This window comes from Sus scrofa, chromosome 5 (genome assembly GCF_000003025.6).
Source record: "Sus scrofa isolate TJ Tabasco breed Duroc chromosome 5, Sscrofa11.1, whole genome shotgun sequence".
In the NCBI taxonomy this organism is placed as follows: domain Eukaryota; kingdom Metazoa; phylum Chordata; class Mammalia; order Artiodactyla; family Suidae; genus Sus; species Sus scrofa.
Window position 1 is genome coordinate 63,598,303 of NC_010447.5, and position 16,864 is coordinate 63,615,166.

General features: G+C 54.8%; 2 protein-coding genes across 5 annotated transcripts in view; one reads left to right on the forward strand and one right to left on the reverse strand.

Moving 5' to 3' along the window:
* The window catches only part of CLSTN3 (calsyntenin 3), a 40,116-nt gene extending 26,241 nt beyond the window's left edge, over positions 1-13,875 (reverse strand). The window contains exon 1 of one of the 3 annotated variants that reach the window (XM_021092406.1): positions 12,124-13,875. In XM_021092406.1, the coding sequence (XP_020948065.1) occupies positions 12,124-12,316 (193 nt within the window). In that variant the 5' untranslated portion in view covers positions 12,317-13,875. Of the gene's footprint in view, positions 1-861; positions 1,239-2,016; positions 2,376-12,123 lie in introns of those variants that run through there. The other 2 variants (XM_003126516.5, XM_021092407.1) reach the window with 2 other exon arrangements.
* On the forward strand, positions 2,799-6,999 carry RBP5 (retinol binding protein 5, cellular). Of its 2 annotated transcripts, none has more exons than XM_021090967.1 (4): positions 2,799-3,034; positions 3,181-3,503; positions 5,994-6,095; positions 6,509-6,999. In XM_021090967.1, the coding sequence occupies exons 2-4, from the start codon at positions 3,399-3,401 to the stop codon at positions 6,560-6,562; spliced, it is 261 nt and encodes an 86-aa protein (XP_020946626.1). In that variant the 5' UTR covers positions 2,799-3,034; positions 3,181-3,398; the 3' UTR covers positions 6,563-6,999.

A 16,864-nucleotide genomic window follows, 5' to 3' on the forward strand; every position in this document is an offset into this window, starting at 1 on the left:
CACAACCCTTCATGTATCCACCTCCTCTCCTCTCCCTGACTCCTGGGCTCCCTGTCTCTTCCTTCCTGGACTCTGCCCCTCCCCCTCTCCCCACCTGTTCTTCCCGATTTCCCTTTCCCTCTTCTCTCTCCCCGCCCCCACCTGACCCTCGTCCATCCCTTCTCATCCCCCTCCCACGCCTCATCCCCCTTCTCCATCCCCCTTTCCCTCCCACCTCTGCTTTGCACCCCACGCGCTCACTTCTGCCCTTTCTTGCCCATAGCCACCTACCTGAGACCCCTCTGCCTCCAACCTCTCCCTCCCTCTTGGTCCCTCTGCCAGCCTCACCCAGCTGAATGTGTCTGCTGTCTGCCAGAGAGGGCAGCTCTGGTAACCCACAGCCCAGCTGTAGGCGGGCAGCGGGTATGGACGCAGAGGCACACGCCGAAACATACGTGCTCCGAATGGCTGAGCTGCAAGGCACGGTTTCTCCGCACACCCTTAGTGCTGGCACACCCCGCCTCAAACCAAGAACCGCCCAGAGATGTTCATCGCCCCTCAGGGGCAAGTCCCACCGAGATCTGAGCTAGTTCCAGCAGGGAGGCATGGGAGGAGGGGAGATAGAGACCCCAAGATGGGAAAGGGGACCAAATGGGAGCAAGAGAAGCACATGGGTAGAGATGGACCAGAGAGGAGAAGGTGGCAGGGGGGTTCCAGGGAGAAGAGAAGAGGGCAGGTCTGAAAAAATGGGTGGGAAGGGGGATGGTCTGAAGAACCACCTGTCAGGTGCCAGAGGAGCCTTCCTGGCTCCTGCCCACCCTGACCCTCACATGGGCCTCTTGGATACCCCCTCTTTCAGGGCCCCCACCCCACCTCACTCACCTTTGTTACAGGAGCTGGAGGGGAGCAGGGAGGCCAGCACGAGGGACAACAGGAGGAGGGTCATGGTGCGGGGCGGGCAGGGCAGGGCCCCCCCCGCGATCGCTCTCCCCTGGGAGCCTCAAGCCCGCTTATCCACCTTGGGGGAGGGTTGCAGGGACTGCCCGAGGAGGGAAGGCAAGAGCGCCAGCAGTGGGGCCGAGATCGAGAGGAGCCTGACGCCCGCTCTAGTCCATAGAGCAGACCCGGGCAGACCCCAACCTTGGTGGCTGAGGTGGGGGACTTGCAGTGGCTTCTCCTTCGCTCTGGAGCCCCGCGTCCTCACTCTCTCTCTCATTCCCACCCCATCCCCGCTACTGCAGGATGACGTCAGCACCGCCGGGCCGGGACTGATGGAGCCGCCGACCAATGGGGCGACTGGGGGGGCCAGGTGCTGCAGGGGGGGAGGGAACCAATGGGACTGGGGAGCAGGGGCGGGAGGATGTGTTAGGGCTTTTTCCCCTGACTGCATTTTGGGGGAGCCAGGGAACTGCGGGGGCTGGGGAGGAAGAGGGGGTGGGGAAAAAAAGAGGGACATGGGGAGCCTCGAGAAGCCAGAAGCCCCGGGGGTGGGGAGAGGAGACGTCAACGGGGACCCGAGGGAGGCGAGGAGGGACAGTATCCACGTCACCCCACAGCCACCACCCCCAACTCTGCACTAACCTCTTTTCACAGCCCATTCCATCCCTGCTATGTGTGCCTCCTGGGAACAGTGAAGTAAACCCCACAGCCTTGAGCCCCCAGAGATGCTAGCATTTCAGCTGCCAACCCCAGGTCTCTGGGGAAGCCACCGGGTGGTCAGCAAGGTCAGAGACAGGGGGACAGAGGTCTGGGACTTGAGGAGATGTGAGATGTTTGTGCTCATCCCCCACCCACCCCCAACACACACACACACACACACAAACACACACACCTGTCAGGGCAGTTCACCTCTAGGTGGAATTTTTCCCATGGCCTACTCTCTGCCTCCCTCTCCCTGAATTTCCCACCTTAAACCATGAAGAACCAGCCCTGTGGGTTCTGAAGCTGAGGACGTCGGTAGGTTTGAGAGGCAGAGAAGAGGTGTGCGTGGCGGGGAAGGGAGTTGGTGGTGGGGCACACACCCTCCATGGCAATTACCTCTGGTACATGGGCGGTCCAGGAGCCCCAGACAGGGGCAGGTCATGGCATCAGCAGTGACTCCAGAGGGGGAGGGAAACCCCTGGGTTTGTAAAATTCTCCAGAACAGCCAAACCAACTCCTCCCTCACCTCTGCTCCAGACTTTGAACTCAGCAGCTCATCAGGCTGCGGTCAGCTCCCTCTGCAGTTTCTCTGCTTCCCTCCCAATGAAGTATGTAGGACATTCTCTCTACAGGACAGAGTCTGGAATGCCAGCACTGGGGCCCCAGCTCAGCGAAGCCGGCAGAAGGTGCTGTGGGGGCCAGCACTCTAGAATTTTCTCCACTGGGGCTCCCGGCCAGCTGGCTTGCCTCTCTCCTTCCCCTCCCCTCCTCCCCCTCACACCTTTCAGGATCCCTGACTCAGCCCCAGGATCTCAAGACGTTGTTAGGACTCAACCCTGAGTGAGTCTGGAAGAGTCCCTACTCCACACAACCAGACCAGCTTCCTCCCAGATGAGGCTGCCCCTCGGGGTTCGAGAAGGTTCCCAAGCCTGCCAGAAATGGGCTGGAAGCCAACACGGAGCTTCAGAAAGGCTCCTGTCCTGCCTGCCGCATAGCCTCAGACCCTCGTCCAGGTTCCTTCCTCCGGAAAAGCCGAGGTCAGGCACAGCCTTGCCAAGTCCCTGCCCCTCCCTCGGGGCTGCAGACGTGAGCCTCACTCACTCATCGTCGGGGGTGGAGGAGGGGGAGCTGGTGGAGGAGGGGGAGCTGGTGGAGCTCTTATTGCAACAGGGCCCCAGGTCTATAAAAACCCCGGGAGCACAGACCTTTACATGGGCTGCCTCTGTGTGTGCTGGGAGGCTGGCCTGGCGTCCCCCAGCCTCCCCTGTCAGACAACACTCCCTCCCTCCTCACTCTGGCTCCTACACCCTCCTGAAGCCTTGACCTTGGCCAGCCTGGACGATGCCTCCCAACCTCACCGGCTACTACCGCTTTGTCTCACAGAAGAACCTGGAGGACTACCTGCAAGCCCTGAGTAATGGCCTCACCCTTCCCCAAACCCTTTCTCTCCCCTTCTCTCCTCTCCCCTCCAGCCTCCCGTCCCACTGAGGTGCAGGGGAGGCAGGTTGGACAGCGTGGAAAGGCTCAGGTGCTGGAGCTGAACTTGGGGCCCTTTTCTAGACAGGGGCGTTGCTTGGAGGGAGTAAATGCACAGCCCCAGACCCAGCTGAGGGGCCGCTCCCAGCCCCAGGCTGCTGCCGTGGGTTGGGGGGCACCCCTGGCCGGCTGGCCAAGAGGACCCTTGCTAAGAGACAGCCCCCACAGACATCAACTTGGCTCTGCGCAAGATCGCGCTGCTGCTCAAGCCGGACAAGGAGATCGACCATCGGGGCAACCACATGACCGTGAAGACCCTGAGCACCTTCCGAAACTACGTGCTGGAATTCGAGGTGGGGGTGGAGTTTGAGGAGGACCTAGGCATCGTGGATGGACGAAAGTGCCAGGTAACTTGCTCAGGCTTGTGGGGAGGAGCAGGGGGGTCTCTTAACCGTCTGGGGCTGAACAAAGTAGCCTCTCCCAGCAGCGGGGGGTGGGGGGGTGAGTGGGTGATGACACAGCAGGCTGTGGGATCCCTAGGCTAACAGGCTCCTGCTGTTACTCACCCAGGCCCACTCCCTCCCTCCTCCTCTCTCCTGCCCCCTCTTAGCACCAGCCAAAAGGACAAAAAGGGCAGGCCACCCTCAGGCCAAGAGCAAACATGTGCTCACCCTCTCACCTGTGACCCTGTGGACCCACAGCATCTTTGCCCCCAGCTTCTATCCCTCCACTCCCATGCAGCTCTTTCTGCTTCTTACATGTTCCTTCGCAGACCCTAATTCCCCTCTTCATGCTGTAAACTGGAGTTTCCCCCAGTATTTTGTTCTTGACTTTCTCTTGCCTGTGTAGCATCCATGGGCTAAATCATCTACACCCATGTAGATGTGTTCGGTTACCATCTATAATCTCCCCCGGGCATGGATTCTCCAGCCAGAGGTACCACCTGTGCCCCAGGGTCAAGTTTCAACTGCCTGCAAAATGTTTCCATCTGCATGTCCCAAGGTCAAACCCAAAGGGGTTATCTTCCTACATGAATCTATTCCTGCTTTTATAGTTACTGTTTCCGTCAATCACAATGACCAGCAGGACCAAAGCATAGAAGTCACAGTCATTATCTTGTATTCTCTTACCTCTGTGCTCCCCACACACACATGCTCACACAAGCATGCACATGTGCATCCTTATAACCTTTATATGTGCAACCTTCATAACGTTTCTGTGCTATCCAATATGGTAGCTCCTAGCCATACATAGATATTGAACTTTTGAAATGTACCTGGTCCAGCTTGAGATGTGCTGTCACTATAAAACACATACTGGGATTTTAAAGACAATCCCCCAAAACGTATAAGACGTTGCAGGAATTTTTGTATCGATTACATGCAGAAATAACAATTTGGGGGATGTTTTAGTTTGAATAAAAGATATTATTAAAATTAATTTCACCTGTCTCTTTACTTTTCTAACATCAATTGGAAATTTTTAAAATTATATGTGTGGCTTGCATCTAGGACCCATTCTATTTCTCTTGAGCATCACACGTGTATGTGGCTTTTATTGGTTTCTTCCTGGTCTTTCTCACTATCATCACCTCAACTCAGGTCCTCATTTTCCTCTGGTCCCCAAACTGGTCCCTAGTCTTGACCCTCCTCTAATTCACTCTGCCTACTGTCACCACAAGGCTCTAAAATGTAAAAGTGACCATATCATCCCCTGACTTAAACTCTTGCTGTGACAATCTCTGACATTCCAGGTAAGGTCCATATGCTCCACACAGCATCCAAGGGTCTCCCCATGAACGCACCAGGTTACAGCCCTTACAACTACCTGTCCTTCTGTCTTCTTCTTCTTCTGCTTCTTCTTCTTTTTTTTTTTTTTTTTTTTTTTTTTTTTTTTTTTTTTTTTTTTTTTTGGTCTTTTTGCCTTTTCTAAGGCCAGTCCCGTGGCATATGGAGATTCCCAGGCTAGGGGTCTAAGCAGAGCTGTAACTACGGGCCTATGCCAGAGCCACAGCAACGCAGGATCCGAGCCGAATCTGCAACCTACACCACAGCTCACAGCAACGCCAGATCCTTAACCGACTGAGCAAGGCCAGGGATCGAACCCACAACCTCATGGTTCCTAGTCGGATACGTTAACCACTGTGCCTCGAAGGGAACTCTCTGTCCTTCTTTCTTACCTCTATGCTGTTCCTTTCCTTGCCAGAAAGTGCCCATTATCTCCAATCTGATTAACTCCTCACTTCATTGAAAACTCAGCTCTTTCCCTCACCAGCAGTATCCGCTGCTTTCAGCCTAATAATGTTGACCAGAAGGCCCAGACCCACCCAGCTCTGATTTGGGCAGGGTTGGGGGGGACAGGGGCAACGACCCTTCATTCTCAGGGACACCTCAACTCTCATGAGACTGAAAAAGAGGAGAAAAGAGATTCCCCGGTGGGACTCCCAACCAGTCTCTCTTCTTCCCCAAAGTCTGCGGGTCAAACAGAAGTGTCAGGACAAATTCTCTGTTCCTCATACCCAGTTCAAAGTCTGGTCTCCTGGATGAGAGCATTGGGCAAAGGGGAAAAGGCCTTTGAGAATTATGGATTCCACCTCTTTTAATTCATTTGGCCTCTTATTTTCCATCTAAGAAAGAACCATCATCACCTCCAGTTACCCTGTGTATCCCTCCTGTGCCCAAAGGGTCACTGTCACATACTGTGGGCTCGCCCTCAGCACCCTTGAGGTGCTGGGGAGGGGGGGCCTGCTGAATCAGAGCCGCCCCCTCACTCAGGGGCTAGAGCAGGGACAGCATCTGCCATGGTGTGAAGGGGGGGGGCAGCACAGCCAGAGTGAGGTGGATGCATCTGGGGTGTCCTGTCCCCCCAGTCTGCCTTTATTCCTGCTTTCCTCACAGACCATAGTCACCTGGGAAGAGGAGCAGCTGGTGTGTGTGCAGAAAGGGGAGGTCCCCAACCGGGGCTGGAGACACTGGCTGGAGGGAGAGACGTTGTATCTGGTGAGCAGGGCGAGGGCTGGGAGAGGGGCCTCGGGCTAACGTGCACCCCCCCTGCCCAGGTCGAATAAGCCTACTACCCCCCTCCCACCCCCTCCAAAGGCAGGGAAATAAGGAAGGAAAACGGGACAAGTGGAGAGAGGAAGAAGTCACGTGGCCAAGGTGGGCCCTGGCTTCAAGTCAGATGCGTGTCCATAAATCACAGCTGAAGACTTAGCCACTTCAGCTCCCTGGCCAGCTACCTTCCTTCCTCTGGGGTGGAAAGTTGAGGGTTTGGAACAATGATACAATTCCCCATACATCAAATGCTCTAGCTGGTGCATCCTGAAGGAGTCAATGGAGGTCAAGGACCTTGAGCAAGGGGTTCAGCTGGCCAGAACCTTTCTCTGTCCTCATCACGCCTTCTCTATCCCCAGGAAATGACTGCAAGGGATGCCGTGTGCGAGCAGGTCTTCAGGAAGGTCAAATAGCCGGGGCAGAGCTGAGGGCCCTCCCAGCCACGCCAGTCCCCAGACTCCTCCTGCTCGTGTCCCCTTCAAACCCAGATGGTCCCAGGTCAGCAGTCCCCTTCCCAAGCCGCTTACCCTCCCTCTGCATCCCCCACCCATGTTAATCTATAACTTGCAGCCCCCAAGCCAAAGTCCTTTCTCACACTCCACTGCCCAACAGTGACCTCATACCCAGTTCAAAGTCTGGTCTCCTGGATGAGAACATCGGGCAAAGGGGAAAAGGCCTTTGAGAATTATGGATTCCACCTCTTTTAATTCATTTGGCCTCTTATTTTCCATCTAAGAAAGAACTACACTTGACCGTTTGAGCAGGTCTCTAGCCTTTCAGAAGACCCTTTGGAAAAGTGTGATTGGACTCCAGAATTTAGACAGGAGCTCCTGGAGAGCCTTTATGTCCATTTCCTTGTCCTTCTTCTTGAGACACCTCATGGACTCAACAGAATCAGGCCCAAGGCACAGCCCCAACCACACAGAACTCAACAGACCACACTGTCCAGCCTCTAATGGACCCTGGCCATCATATGCTTGCATCAGTCATGCTGTGGGAGAGGGATAGGTCAGGATGAGAACTTTGTCCAGGGCTGGGGGAGTCTGGGAAGCTTCTAAATAGTGACCTGGGCACCATGTCTGCTTTGGGAAGCCCAGGTAGCAAAGATGGAAAAGGAAGCAGATGAAGGATACAAGGCCAAGGGCTACAAAGATGAGGGACATGAGGGTGTGGAGGTGACTGGTCCATAGGACCCTCTGCTTATAGTCCAGCAGGGCTGGGAACAAAAAATAAGAAGGTCTATATGGGAAAAGAATCTGGAAAAGAATAGATGTGTGTACATGCATAACCGAATCACTTTGCTGTACAGCAGTAATGAGCATAACACTGTAAATCAGCTACACTTGAAAAAAACTTTAAAAAACAAAAAAGAAAGAAGGAAAGAAAGAAAGAAAGAAGGAAAGAAAGAAAGAAAGAAAGAAAGAAAGAAAGAAAGAAAGAAAGAAAGAAAGAAAGAAAGAAAGAAAGAAAATGAGGGGGAGGAAATCCTTTCGTGGCGCAGCGGAAACGAAACTCCAACTAGGAAGCATGAGGTTGCAGGTTCGATCCCTGGCCTCACTCAGTGGGTTAAGGATCCAGCGTTGCCGTGAGCTGTGGTGTAGGTTGCAGACGCGGCTCGGATCTGGCGTTGCTGTGGCTGTGGCATAGGCTGGCAGCTACAGCTCCAATAGGACCCCTAGCCTGGGAACCTCCATCTGCCCGGGTGGTGGGGAGCCCTAAAAACGGAAAAAAGACAAAGAAAAGAAAAGAAGGGGGAGAGCTGAAGACAGGACAGCCCCTCCCTTAGGGTCCCAGAACCACTACCCAGGAAAACAGCCAGGAAGGGTAGGGCCTGATCAGGGTCAGGGCCAGCTGCAGCCTCCCTCACCTCCCTGCCTCCAGGGGCCTTGGTTCTTTCAGAATAAAAGTCCTATGAGCAGGAGCTGAGAGAGGAGGGTTCAAGGTGGGGTGGGGACAGAGCCCGGCTGTGGGAGGGGAGGGGACTGCTGGAAAGTCCCTGGCCTGTTCTCACTAGATGAACACCCCTGGCCCCTCTTCCTGCTGTGGCTGGGCCCCCGCACAATGGAGAAAGTCACTGGGGCTCTGGCCAAGGGCTGGGATTGCAGCATTCATCCAACCACACAGCCTGGAATGGATGTGGGGAAGAAAAGGAAAAGAACTCAGAGTGGACCTGAACTGCCCAGCTTCTTCCCTGCCCTGTCTCTCTAAACGGTCCCCAGCAGGGTGGGGAGAGGAGACCCCTCCTCTGCAAAGCCGCGGGCAGAAGATCGGAGGCCTCCTGCCTCCTGCCTTGTCCCTTCCCAGGTAAGCAATGCCCAAGGATGATGGAGCCAGCAGGTCCTGGACACTCTAAGCTCCCCGTGCGTGTCCAGGCCTCTCCTCCCTGGGGCTGCCCTTCATGGTCATCCCAGAGCCCCTCATAGGGGTCTTGCCAGAAGGCCTGAAATCCGGAGCACAGAAGCCTCCATGGTGGCTGCCGGACTCAAGCAGAAGCAGCCTCAGTTCCCCCAGAACTCCTGTGATATGAGCACCCCCACCCTCCCTACTCCGGTCCGCATCCTCCACTTGACCCCTCCTCTCCAGGAGCCAGAATCCAACAAGAGCCCGGAGACCCCAAAGGAACACGAGAGATGGGAGGAGGACCGAGCTGCTTCCGGGCATCTCCAAGGGGAACCGGACCCACCCACACGCGCGGGAAGCCGGGGCTGCTGTTTCCTCTGTGGGCAGCAGGGGGCACTGCTCTCTGCGGCGGGAGCCAGAGACCCATCAAACTCATTCATTCTCTCCCCCGCGCCCCCCACCCACACACATCAATTCCCGGACCAAATGCTCAGCCTACCAAGACCCTACTCCTCATTCAACTCAAACTGGTCCACTCACCCTCAGATGGAACAGATGGTCACCGGGGGGCGTTGACGTGATGTGTGAATGAAGAAAAGGCAGGGAGGGGACAACAGTCACAGACAGGTAATCCCACCCCAGCCCTTCTGGGGCACACAGAGCTGTGGATCCCACAACAGACTTTCATCTTGTTAACCAGAGTCTTAGACCCCAGGGAGATGATTGGGAATCTACAATGTTTATTTCCACGTGAGATGGAGTAACTGCACCTTCTCACCCAGCCCCGTGCCAGCCCCCCACCCCACGCACACACACAATCCACCAGGCCTAGAGAGCACCAAACGGTCACAAGCAATCTTCTAGCCCGAACTCCAGATGACCCCTTAGCCTTGATCCAGATCCCTCTGCTCGGGAAGTAGGGTACAGAACAGGAGGTCGGGGGCAGGTGCACTCTCTGAAGCAGAGGACCAAGCACTGCCCAAGGCCTCAGGCTTCATGTTCCAGAGGGGGCCCAGAAGGGGCAGGAGAAACAAAGTCTAGGCTAGTATCCCTCTCCAGAAGCCCCATCACTTCAGCCACTGCCCCCCGACACACCCCCACCACATGCCCAGACCTGCAGGTTGAAAGGCGGGCTACAGCGGAAGCAGGGAATCCCTCACCTGCAGAGCACAAAGGCATCCCAGGCAGGAGCTTCTCCTGTAACTTAGTAGGACCCCAGTGCAGCAGGGGACCCTTAGAGGCCACTGCAAATCCTAGGATCCCAAGAAAGGGCAGAGTCCTGGCCCCTTTCCCCTACTCAGTTGTTATCCCCTAAGGAGCAAGAACCGCATCTGGGAGGTCCTGCTGTTGCTCAACAGGTTACCAACCTGACATAGTGTCTGTGAGAATGCAACCTCAATCCTGTCCAATGGGTTAAGGACCTGACCTTGCCACAAAGTGCGACGTAGTTCGCAGATGCAGCTCAGATCCGGTGTGGCTGTGGCGTAGGCGTAGGCATAGCTGGCAGCTGCAGCTCTGATTCCATCCCTAGCCTGGGAACTTCCATATGTCACAGGTGCGGTCCTAAAAAAAAAAAAAAGAATAATATCTGGTCTAGGCTTAAATACCCAAAGGTCGATGAGAGGCCTGCCTGCAGTCCCCGATGTGACAGAGGATAAAGTGGGGTAGGAGGCTGCCCCTGGCTGTGGCTGCCCCCCCCACCCCCACCTCTCCCTGCCCTTCCATGGGCTCTTCTCCCGCCTCTGGAGATCACTGCATCTGCCCAAGCAGGCCACCCCCAGGACCCCCACCCAGCTCTCTGGGATGACTCCCCCAACTTCCCCCACCATAAGCCCCTCAGTTATGATAGCATCTGTGCCATCAGGGTCCCAAGGGACTGACCAGCAGCCATCCAGAGCCGGGTCCATGAATATGGACAGGAAGGATGGGGAAGACCTTACAGGTAACACAGCAGGTGATGGGTAGTGGACGAGGGAACCTACTGGGGAAATCCACAGGCTCTGTGAAGGACCCGGATGTAGCCAGCCTGGATTTGCGTGGAGGGCAGTAGCCAAGGCCTCTGAGACCAGGGGGATGAGCAGTGATCCAGCCTGACCAGGAACCAGACCAGCACCCACCAGGCCCTCCTCTTCCTCCCCGAGATCTCAGCCAACAGGCCAGCTCTGGGCCAGCTCTGTGGGCACCTTGCTAGCCACGGAATGCCCCCCTCACCAGAGGCCATTCAGGTTCCAGGGGCCTGAGATGGAGCTGACTATCACACTCACCCTTCCAACAGGAACGGGGGACCTCTGTCCTTTCAAGACCCTGCTGGCCCACCATCTACCTGGGTGTGAACCTCCCAATCTCACGTTCCTCCACCCTCACTCTTGTTCTGGCCATTAAGAGAGGGGCAGCCCTAGGAGCCTCCATGCTGTCCCCATGGGCAGTGCCGAAACACAGGGTCACCAGCATCGCCAGGCCTTCGGGTTCACGGACAAACCACTTGCCTCGGAGGTTCTAGATGAGCCTAAAATCACCAAGATTGGGAGGGAGCATTACACAGTGGTCCAGCAAGGAGGCTCAGGTGTTCAGCAGCACCTCTTTCTTATTGGCTGTGTGAACATAGACAAGCCGCTAAGCCTCAGGAAATGAGCCACAGCAGTGGCCACACAAGACAACATCAAGAGTACTTCCATCCTGGAGTTCCCATCGTGGCTCAGCAGTTAATGAACCCCACTAGCATCCATGAGGATGTGGGTTCGATCCCTGGCCTCTCTCAGTGGGTTAAGGATCCTGGGGTGCCATGAGCTGTGGTGTAGGTCGCAGACGCAGCTCCGATCCCACACTGCTTGGTTGTGGTGTAGGCTGGCAGCTACAGCTCTGATTCAACCCCAAGCCTGGGAACCTCCATATGCCACCAGTGTGGCTCTTAAAAGACAAAAAAAAGTACTTTCTTCCTGCTGGAAATTTTGTGAAATTTCTATGTAAAAGTCACTCAGCATAGGGCCTGGAATGGAGCAAGCCCTGATGAAGCTTAGCTCTCACTGTGTTTTTTTTATCCCCTACTCTCCACCCGTTGAAATCCTTTTAACTGTTCGAAAAGCCTTGTGTTCCAGAGGTGAGAATAAGGCCTCACTGCCCATGCCCTGAGGTCACGCCAAAGTGTTAAGTGACTGACACCAGAGACTGAGAGACAGCCTCGCCTGGGCAGTCCAGGCAGGTAAAACATCTGGGGGTGATGGATGGAGGGGCGTCGTTGCCAGAATCCCACTGTATCCTACGCCCTTCATCCCCTTGAGGACAAATGTGCAGTGCAGACAGCACCACCCTGCCAGGCCCTTGTGCCAGCATCGGGGCAAGACTTCTGCTCCTGCAGAAGCCACAGCCATTCTTACCTCCTTGTTCCCTGAGAGGAGGTTTCAGTGCAGGAGAGATGGAGCTGATGAGACAGGCCCCGCCCCAGCACCCTGCAGTGGCTGTTCAAAGACACCAGGCTTCATCCCTGCGCCCCCGTTGAGCCCCTCAAAACGGTACCCACTGAAGCTGCACCAGCCAAGGAGCTGGACCCCCACAGCAGGGGCTCTGCCCAGGCCCAGCGTTTTCCAGTCCCCAGCTGCAGGTGCAGCCACCTGCCCTTGACCTCCTGCCTCCTTACCCTTCTTCCGCACGGATGCCCACTCCAGCCAGCATCCTCCCTGCCTGGGGTGGGGGTAGGGGGGCCTCCACCCTGCAGCACATCCTGGGCTTCCTTCTCCACTGAAGAAGCTCCAGCAATCCCTCCGTGGGTGCCTCAGTGGGAGCCCTCCTTGCCCACAAGTGAGCCAGGAGGCCGAGGTCTCCTTAACCATCGCCTACCCAGTTTTCCTTCCACGTGGCTATGTGCATCCCTCAGGCGTCTGCCTTGCACTGCATTGTCCATGTGGCTTTTCATCCGCCTCCTAGACAGTTGCTAAGACCCAGAACCTTCTTGCTTTCCTCCCTGCCCAGAACAGGAGCCAAGGTATATTCATTGTCCCGGCAGGAGAACTAGACAGAGCTAAAAACACTGCTTGCAGAGGCACCATCGCCGCCTCTCTTGACCTTGGGAAAATCATTTCACTTCTGTGCCTTTGTCTCCTCCCGGGACCGTCTGTTTGGCCTTGATGCTCTAGGACGGATCTACCATCCCGTCTTCCACACCCGCCCCTCCCCTTGGCTTCCTCTCTCCTCTCCTTGGCTGTTTGCAGAAAAGCCTCGCTCGCTGTCCTTGACCCAGCTGTAACGATACTGCTGTCATTCTTAATGTAACCAGAGCCTAGCTTGTCTTCAAGGTCCCCAGTGACGAGGGTACCCGAGCACAGGAAGGGGCAGCTGGGTCACTAAGCACTCATTTCCCTGGATGGCCCCCTTAACCGCTGCTGCCATTCACCACCCATCCCTTGTTTAAGAGTAGCACAGATGGGACAAGGGGACACTGTTTCAATAAGGGTTCGGGAAAGTCTTGGAGGAAACAAAGGGAACTAGAACAGAGAATAATATACAAGTCAATCATCTGAAGTCCAAGTGCAGCCTCACCCATCACCTCCCTTATTGTGGAAGGAAGGGATGGTGCAGGGGACAGCCGAGCAGCCTCGCTATTAGCAAACCAGGCACACACGCAGCATGTTTAAAGAGTCCTTTACTAAAGGACTTTATTTCAGGCTTGAGAGTCCACACAAATCGCCCAGGGGGCGGGGGTGGGAGCTTTGGAACTGAAATCTCCTGCCTCTGAATTTGTCCCTTTGGAGAATCTGCTGGTGAAAGCCCACAGACCTGGATTCTCGGCACTCACGCTGTGGTTATTTATCCTCCCAAGATTGGCAAGGGCAGCCTCTCTGGGGTCTCTCTTTCCTGCCCATTCCTCTCCTTTTCAACATCATCTTGGACCTTTTTAACCCTTTGCTCTCCTCCCAGAGCCCCACTTCCTCTGGTGTTTGGTGCCCTGTAGGCCACACTTGGACCTGTGCCATCTTGCTCCTGGATGGGGTGGGTGACAGAACCCTTCAGACGGCAGGGATGAGGAGGAGAGGGCGCTCTGGCTTCAGAGCATCTGCAATGCAACCATATCTCACAAAAATAACAGCCTGCCAGCTCATCTTCTGCATGGATTGTGCTAAAAGAATATGTGTACTTCTGTGAGAGCCAGCCCCCAGGAGGGCCCCCAAGTCCCCAGAATTCCCATTCTTGTGTCTTCTCTTCGCACACGGTATCCGGGTAGGTCTGTGTGACCAATGGCATATGCAGCAGGGGTACTACATTACTTCCAAGGCTAGACTATAACAGACATTTTGGATTGTCTACACAACAGTGCGCCTACAGTATACACTGTACACTTAAAACTTTATTAAGAGGGTAGATCTCATGTTAAGTGCTCTTACCACAATACAAAATTTTAAAGCAAATATATTTTGGCTTCTGCTTTGAGCTTTGTTTTGTTTGTTTGTTTGTTTGGCTGCACTCGAGGCATGCGGAAGTTTCTGGGCCGGGGATCAAACCTGCCACACCACGACAGAGATGCTGCAGTTGCAGTGACAACACCTTACCCCACTGACCCACAAGAGAACTCCACTTCGCCCTTCCTACCCTAGATCCCTCTGGGGAAAGCCAGCTGCCCTGTCATGGGGACACTCAAGGGTCCTGTGAAAAGGGCCATGTGGCAAGAAACTAAGCCTCCAGCCCTCAGCCATCAGAGGGGACCATCATGGAAGCAGAGCCTCCGGGCCAGTCAAAACCTCATGGCTGTGAGAGACCCTGAGCCAAAACCACCTACTGAAGCTGCTTCTGGATTCCTGACCCTCGATACTATATCAAAGAATATATCTTTGTGGTTTTAAACTGCTAAGTGTGCAAGTGTCCTGTGACACAACACGTTAAGGAACACAGTTTCTCAACTACGAGCTTCATCACACATGACTCTCCTCCTGGCAGCATAGCCCTGACAGCTGATGAAGGGATGGGAGGCAGGTGACTCAGGGCAATAAAAGCCTGTCCAGCCACAAAAAGATATGCCACAGGTGCAGCCTTTATTTATTTATTTATCTATTTGTCTTTTGTCCTTTTAGGGCCGCACCCGCGACATATGGAGGTTCCCAGGCTAGGGGTCACATCAGAGCTACAGGTGCCGGCCTACACCACAGCCACAGCAATGCCAGATCCGAGCCATGTCTGCAACCTACACCATTGCTCATGGCAACGCCAGATCCTTAACCCACTGAGCAAGGCCAGGGATCGAACACAAAACCTCATGCTTCCTAGTCAAATTCATTCCCGCTGCGCCACGACGGGAACTCCAGGTGTGCCTTTAAAACACCAAAAAAAAAAAAAAAAAGACTTGGTGCAGATGCCATTGGGTTTAGCCAACTCTGGTGACTGGAAAGGGGAGGCCACTAGGGAAAGTGTTTTAGTGGCTCTCTGTTCCACTGTGCTCCCCCCGACATTCACAGACTATGGGCATCCCCCCAGCCTGCCACGCCGTGACCTGGACTGTCACCTGAGAGAAACAGAACGCTCACCTGTCCAGATCTGCAACCAGGGCCAGAAGCCCCGTGACCAAATGAAGACCAGAGAGGGTGGTAGCCAGGCCCCCAGGTGAGGACCAGCGGAGCCATCTCAAGGACACCCTTCCACTCTCAAGGCTGCTCTCTTCAACCAAGGGCAAAGTGCCCAGCACTGAGGGGCAGGGTCACAAGACAATGGCCAGAACTCACGCTGGGGAACAGGAGGTGGGGCAGGGCTATGCTGGGAGTGAATGTCACGCTCTCCTCCTCCACTGCTGCCACCAGCTCAGAGAAACAGGAAGAAGTCTCAGGCCCCCTCCCTGGGACCATCTGCCTCCACTACCAACCTCAGCTCCCAGACACACCGGCTACCACGGGCTTCCTTCCTCACCAGTCACCTGCCTTGAGAACTCCAATACCTACCTGGTACATACGCGCCCTCTCTGCCCCGTCACATGAGCTCATCCCAAAGATACAGGTGAGATGTGCCTACCATTTGCCCCAATTATGAATGAAGAATATACCCTGACAGTCAAGGAGCTTAGGCTTCATCTTGAGGCTCAGAGGGCAAAGTCACTGAAAGGTTTTTAAGCTGGAGAGAAGCAGGATCGGTGGATACTTCCAGACAGATAACTCACAGCGTAGGGAAGGTGGACAAGAGGGGCAAGCAAGTGGCTGACTCATCTTTGGGGTTGACTCAGCCTTTTCCAAATATCCTTGGTCGATGGCAGCCAGCTTGAAACCCGAGATGACTTGGGGTTTGGGGAGCATACAGACCCAACTTCAGGAGAGTCCCTCTTACCCCTAAATCCCTGGCCATCCAGATCTCTCCTGACTATTAAGGACGGAAGCCCAGGACCCCAGCCCAGCTGACACAGGCTTCCTCAGGCCCTCTGCTCTCTGTCTCTCTCCTGTTACCTCTCCTTACCTGACAGCAGGCATGGAAGCCCCAGCCTGTCCTGGCCCAGAGCAAGCTGTCTACACACAGGAAACTGCCGCCGCCCCACCCCTTCTGCCCAATCTGAGGCTGTTTGGATTCCAAGAGAGAGCCAGCTCCTCTAACGTGCTGGGATCTAATGAAGGCTGCAGAAAAACCTCCCTGATCTGGAAAACCCCAGCCCCCTCCCTGTTAGGCTCTTCCCCGTGCAGGACAGCAGGTGGCAGCACCAAGCAGAATTTCAAAAATAAAAGGAAAAATAAAAATCCAAGCTCTGAGGAGCCTTTGTACTTCAAGCACTCCCGCCCATGTTCTTCCCCTGCTTTGTCTCCATCCCCCATCCAGATTTTTTGTTTCTTTTTTGGCTGCCCTGGAGCATGTGGAGTTTCTGGACCAACGATCAGATCCAAGCTGCAGTTACAAGGCAAGCCACAGCGGTGGCAATGCCAGATCCTTAACCCACCGTTCCAGGCCGGGGATCAAACCTGCATCCCAGCACTCCCAAAATGCCATCAATCCTGTTGCGCTACCGTGGGACCTCCCCCCATCCAGCTTTGAAGACTGCCCCCTTCTCCCTCTTTCTGCCCTTTGCCCTCCTCAGTTAATGAGAAACGCAATTCAATGGACCCAGAAGCTTAGGCTCAGACCTGTAAGTGAAAAATGGAGATGAGGGGGAGAGTTGAGACAGAGGGACATGGGTATGTCCTTAGACATAGCTTCCAGGGTTGAAAGGATCTGTGTGTGGCCTGAGCTGGTACCCAGGGACCAAAAGTTCTCCTTCATTGAATCACATGGTTTAATGATGCCCAGAGAGCCAAGGTCTAGCATCATCTTCAGGATTCATGACTTCATCCCTCTAATCCTATCTGGCTTAGAAAAGGCTGTCTGGTACAATTATCTTTGTATATACGTTTATTTTGTAATTGTTAAAATGACTGAATAAC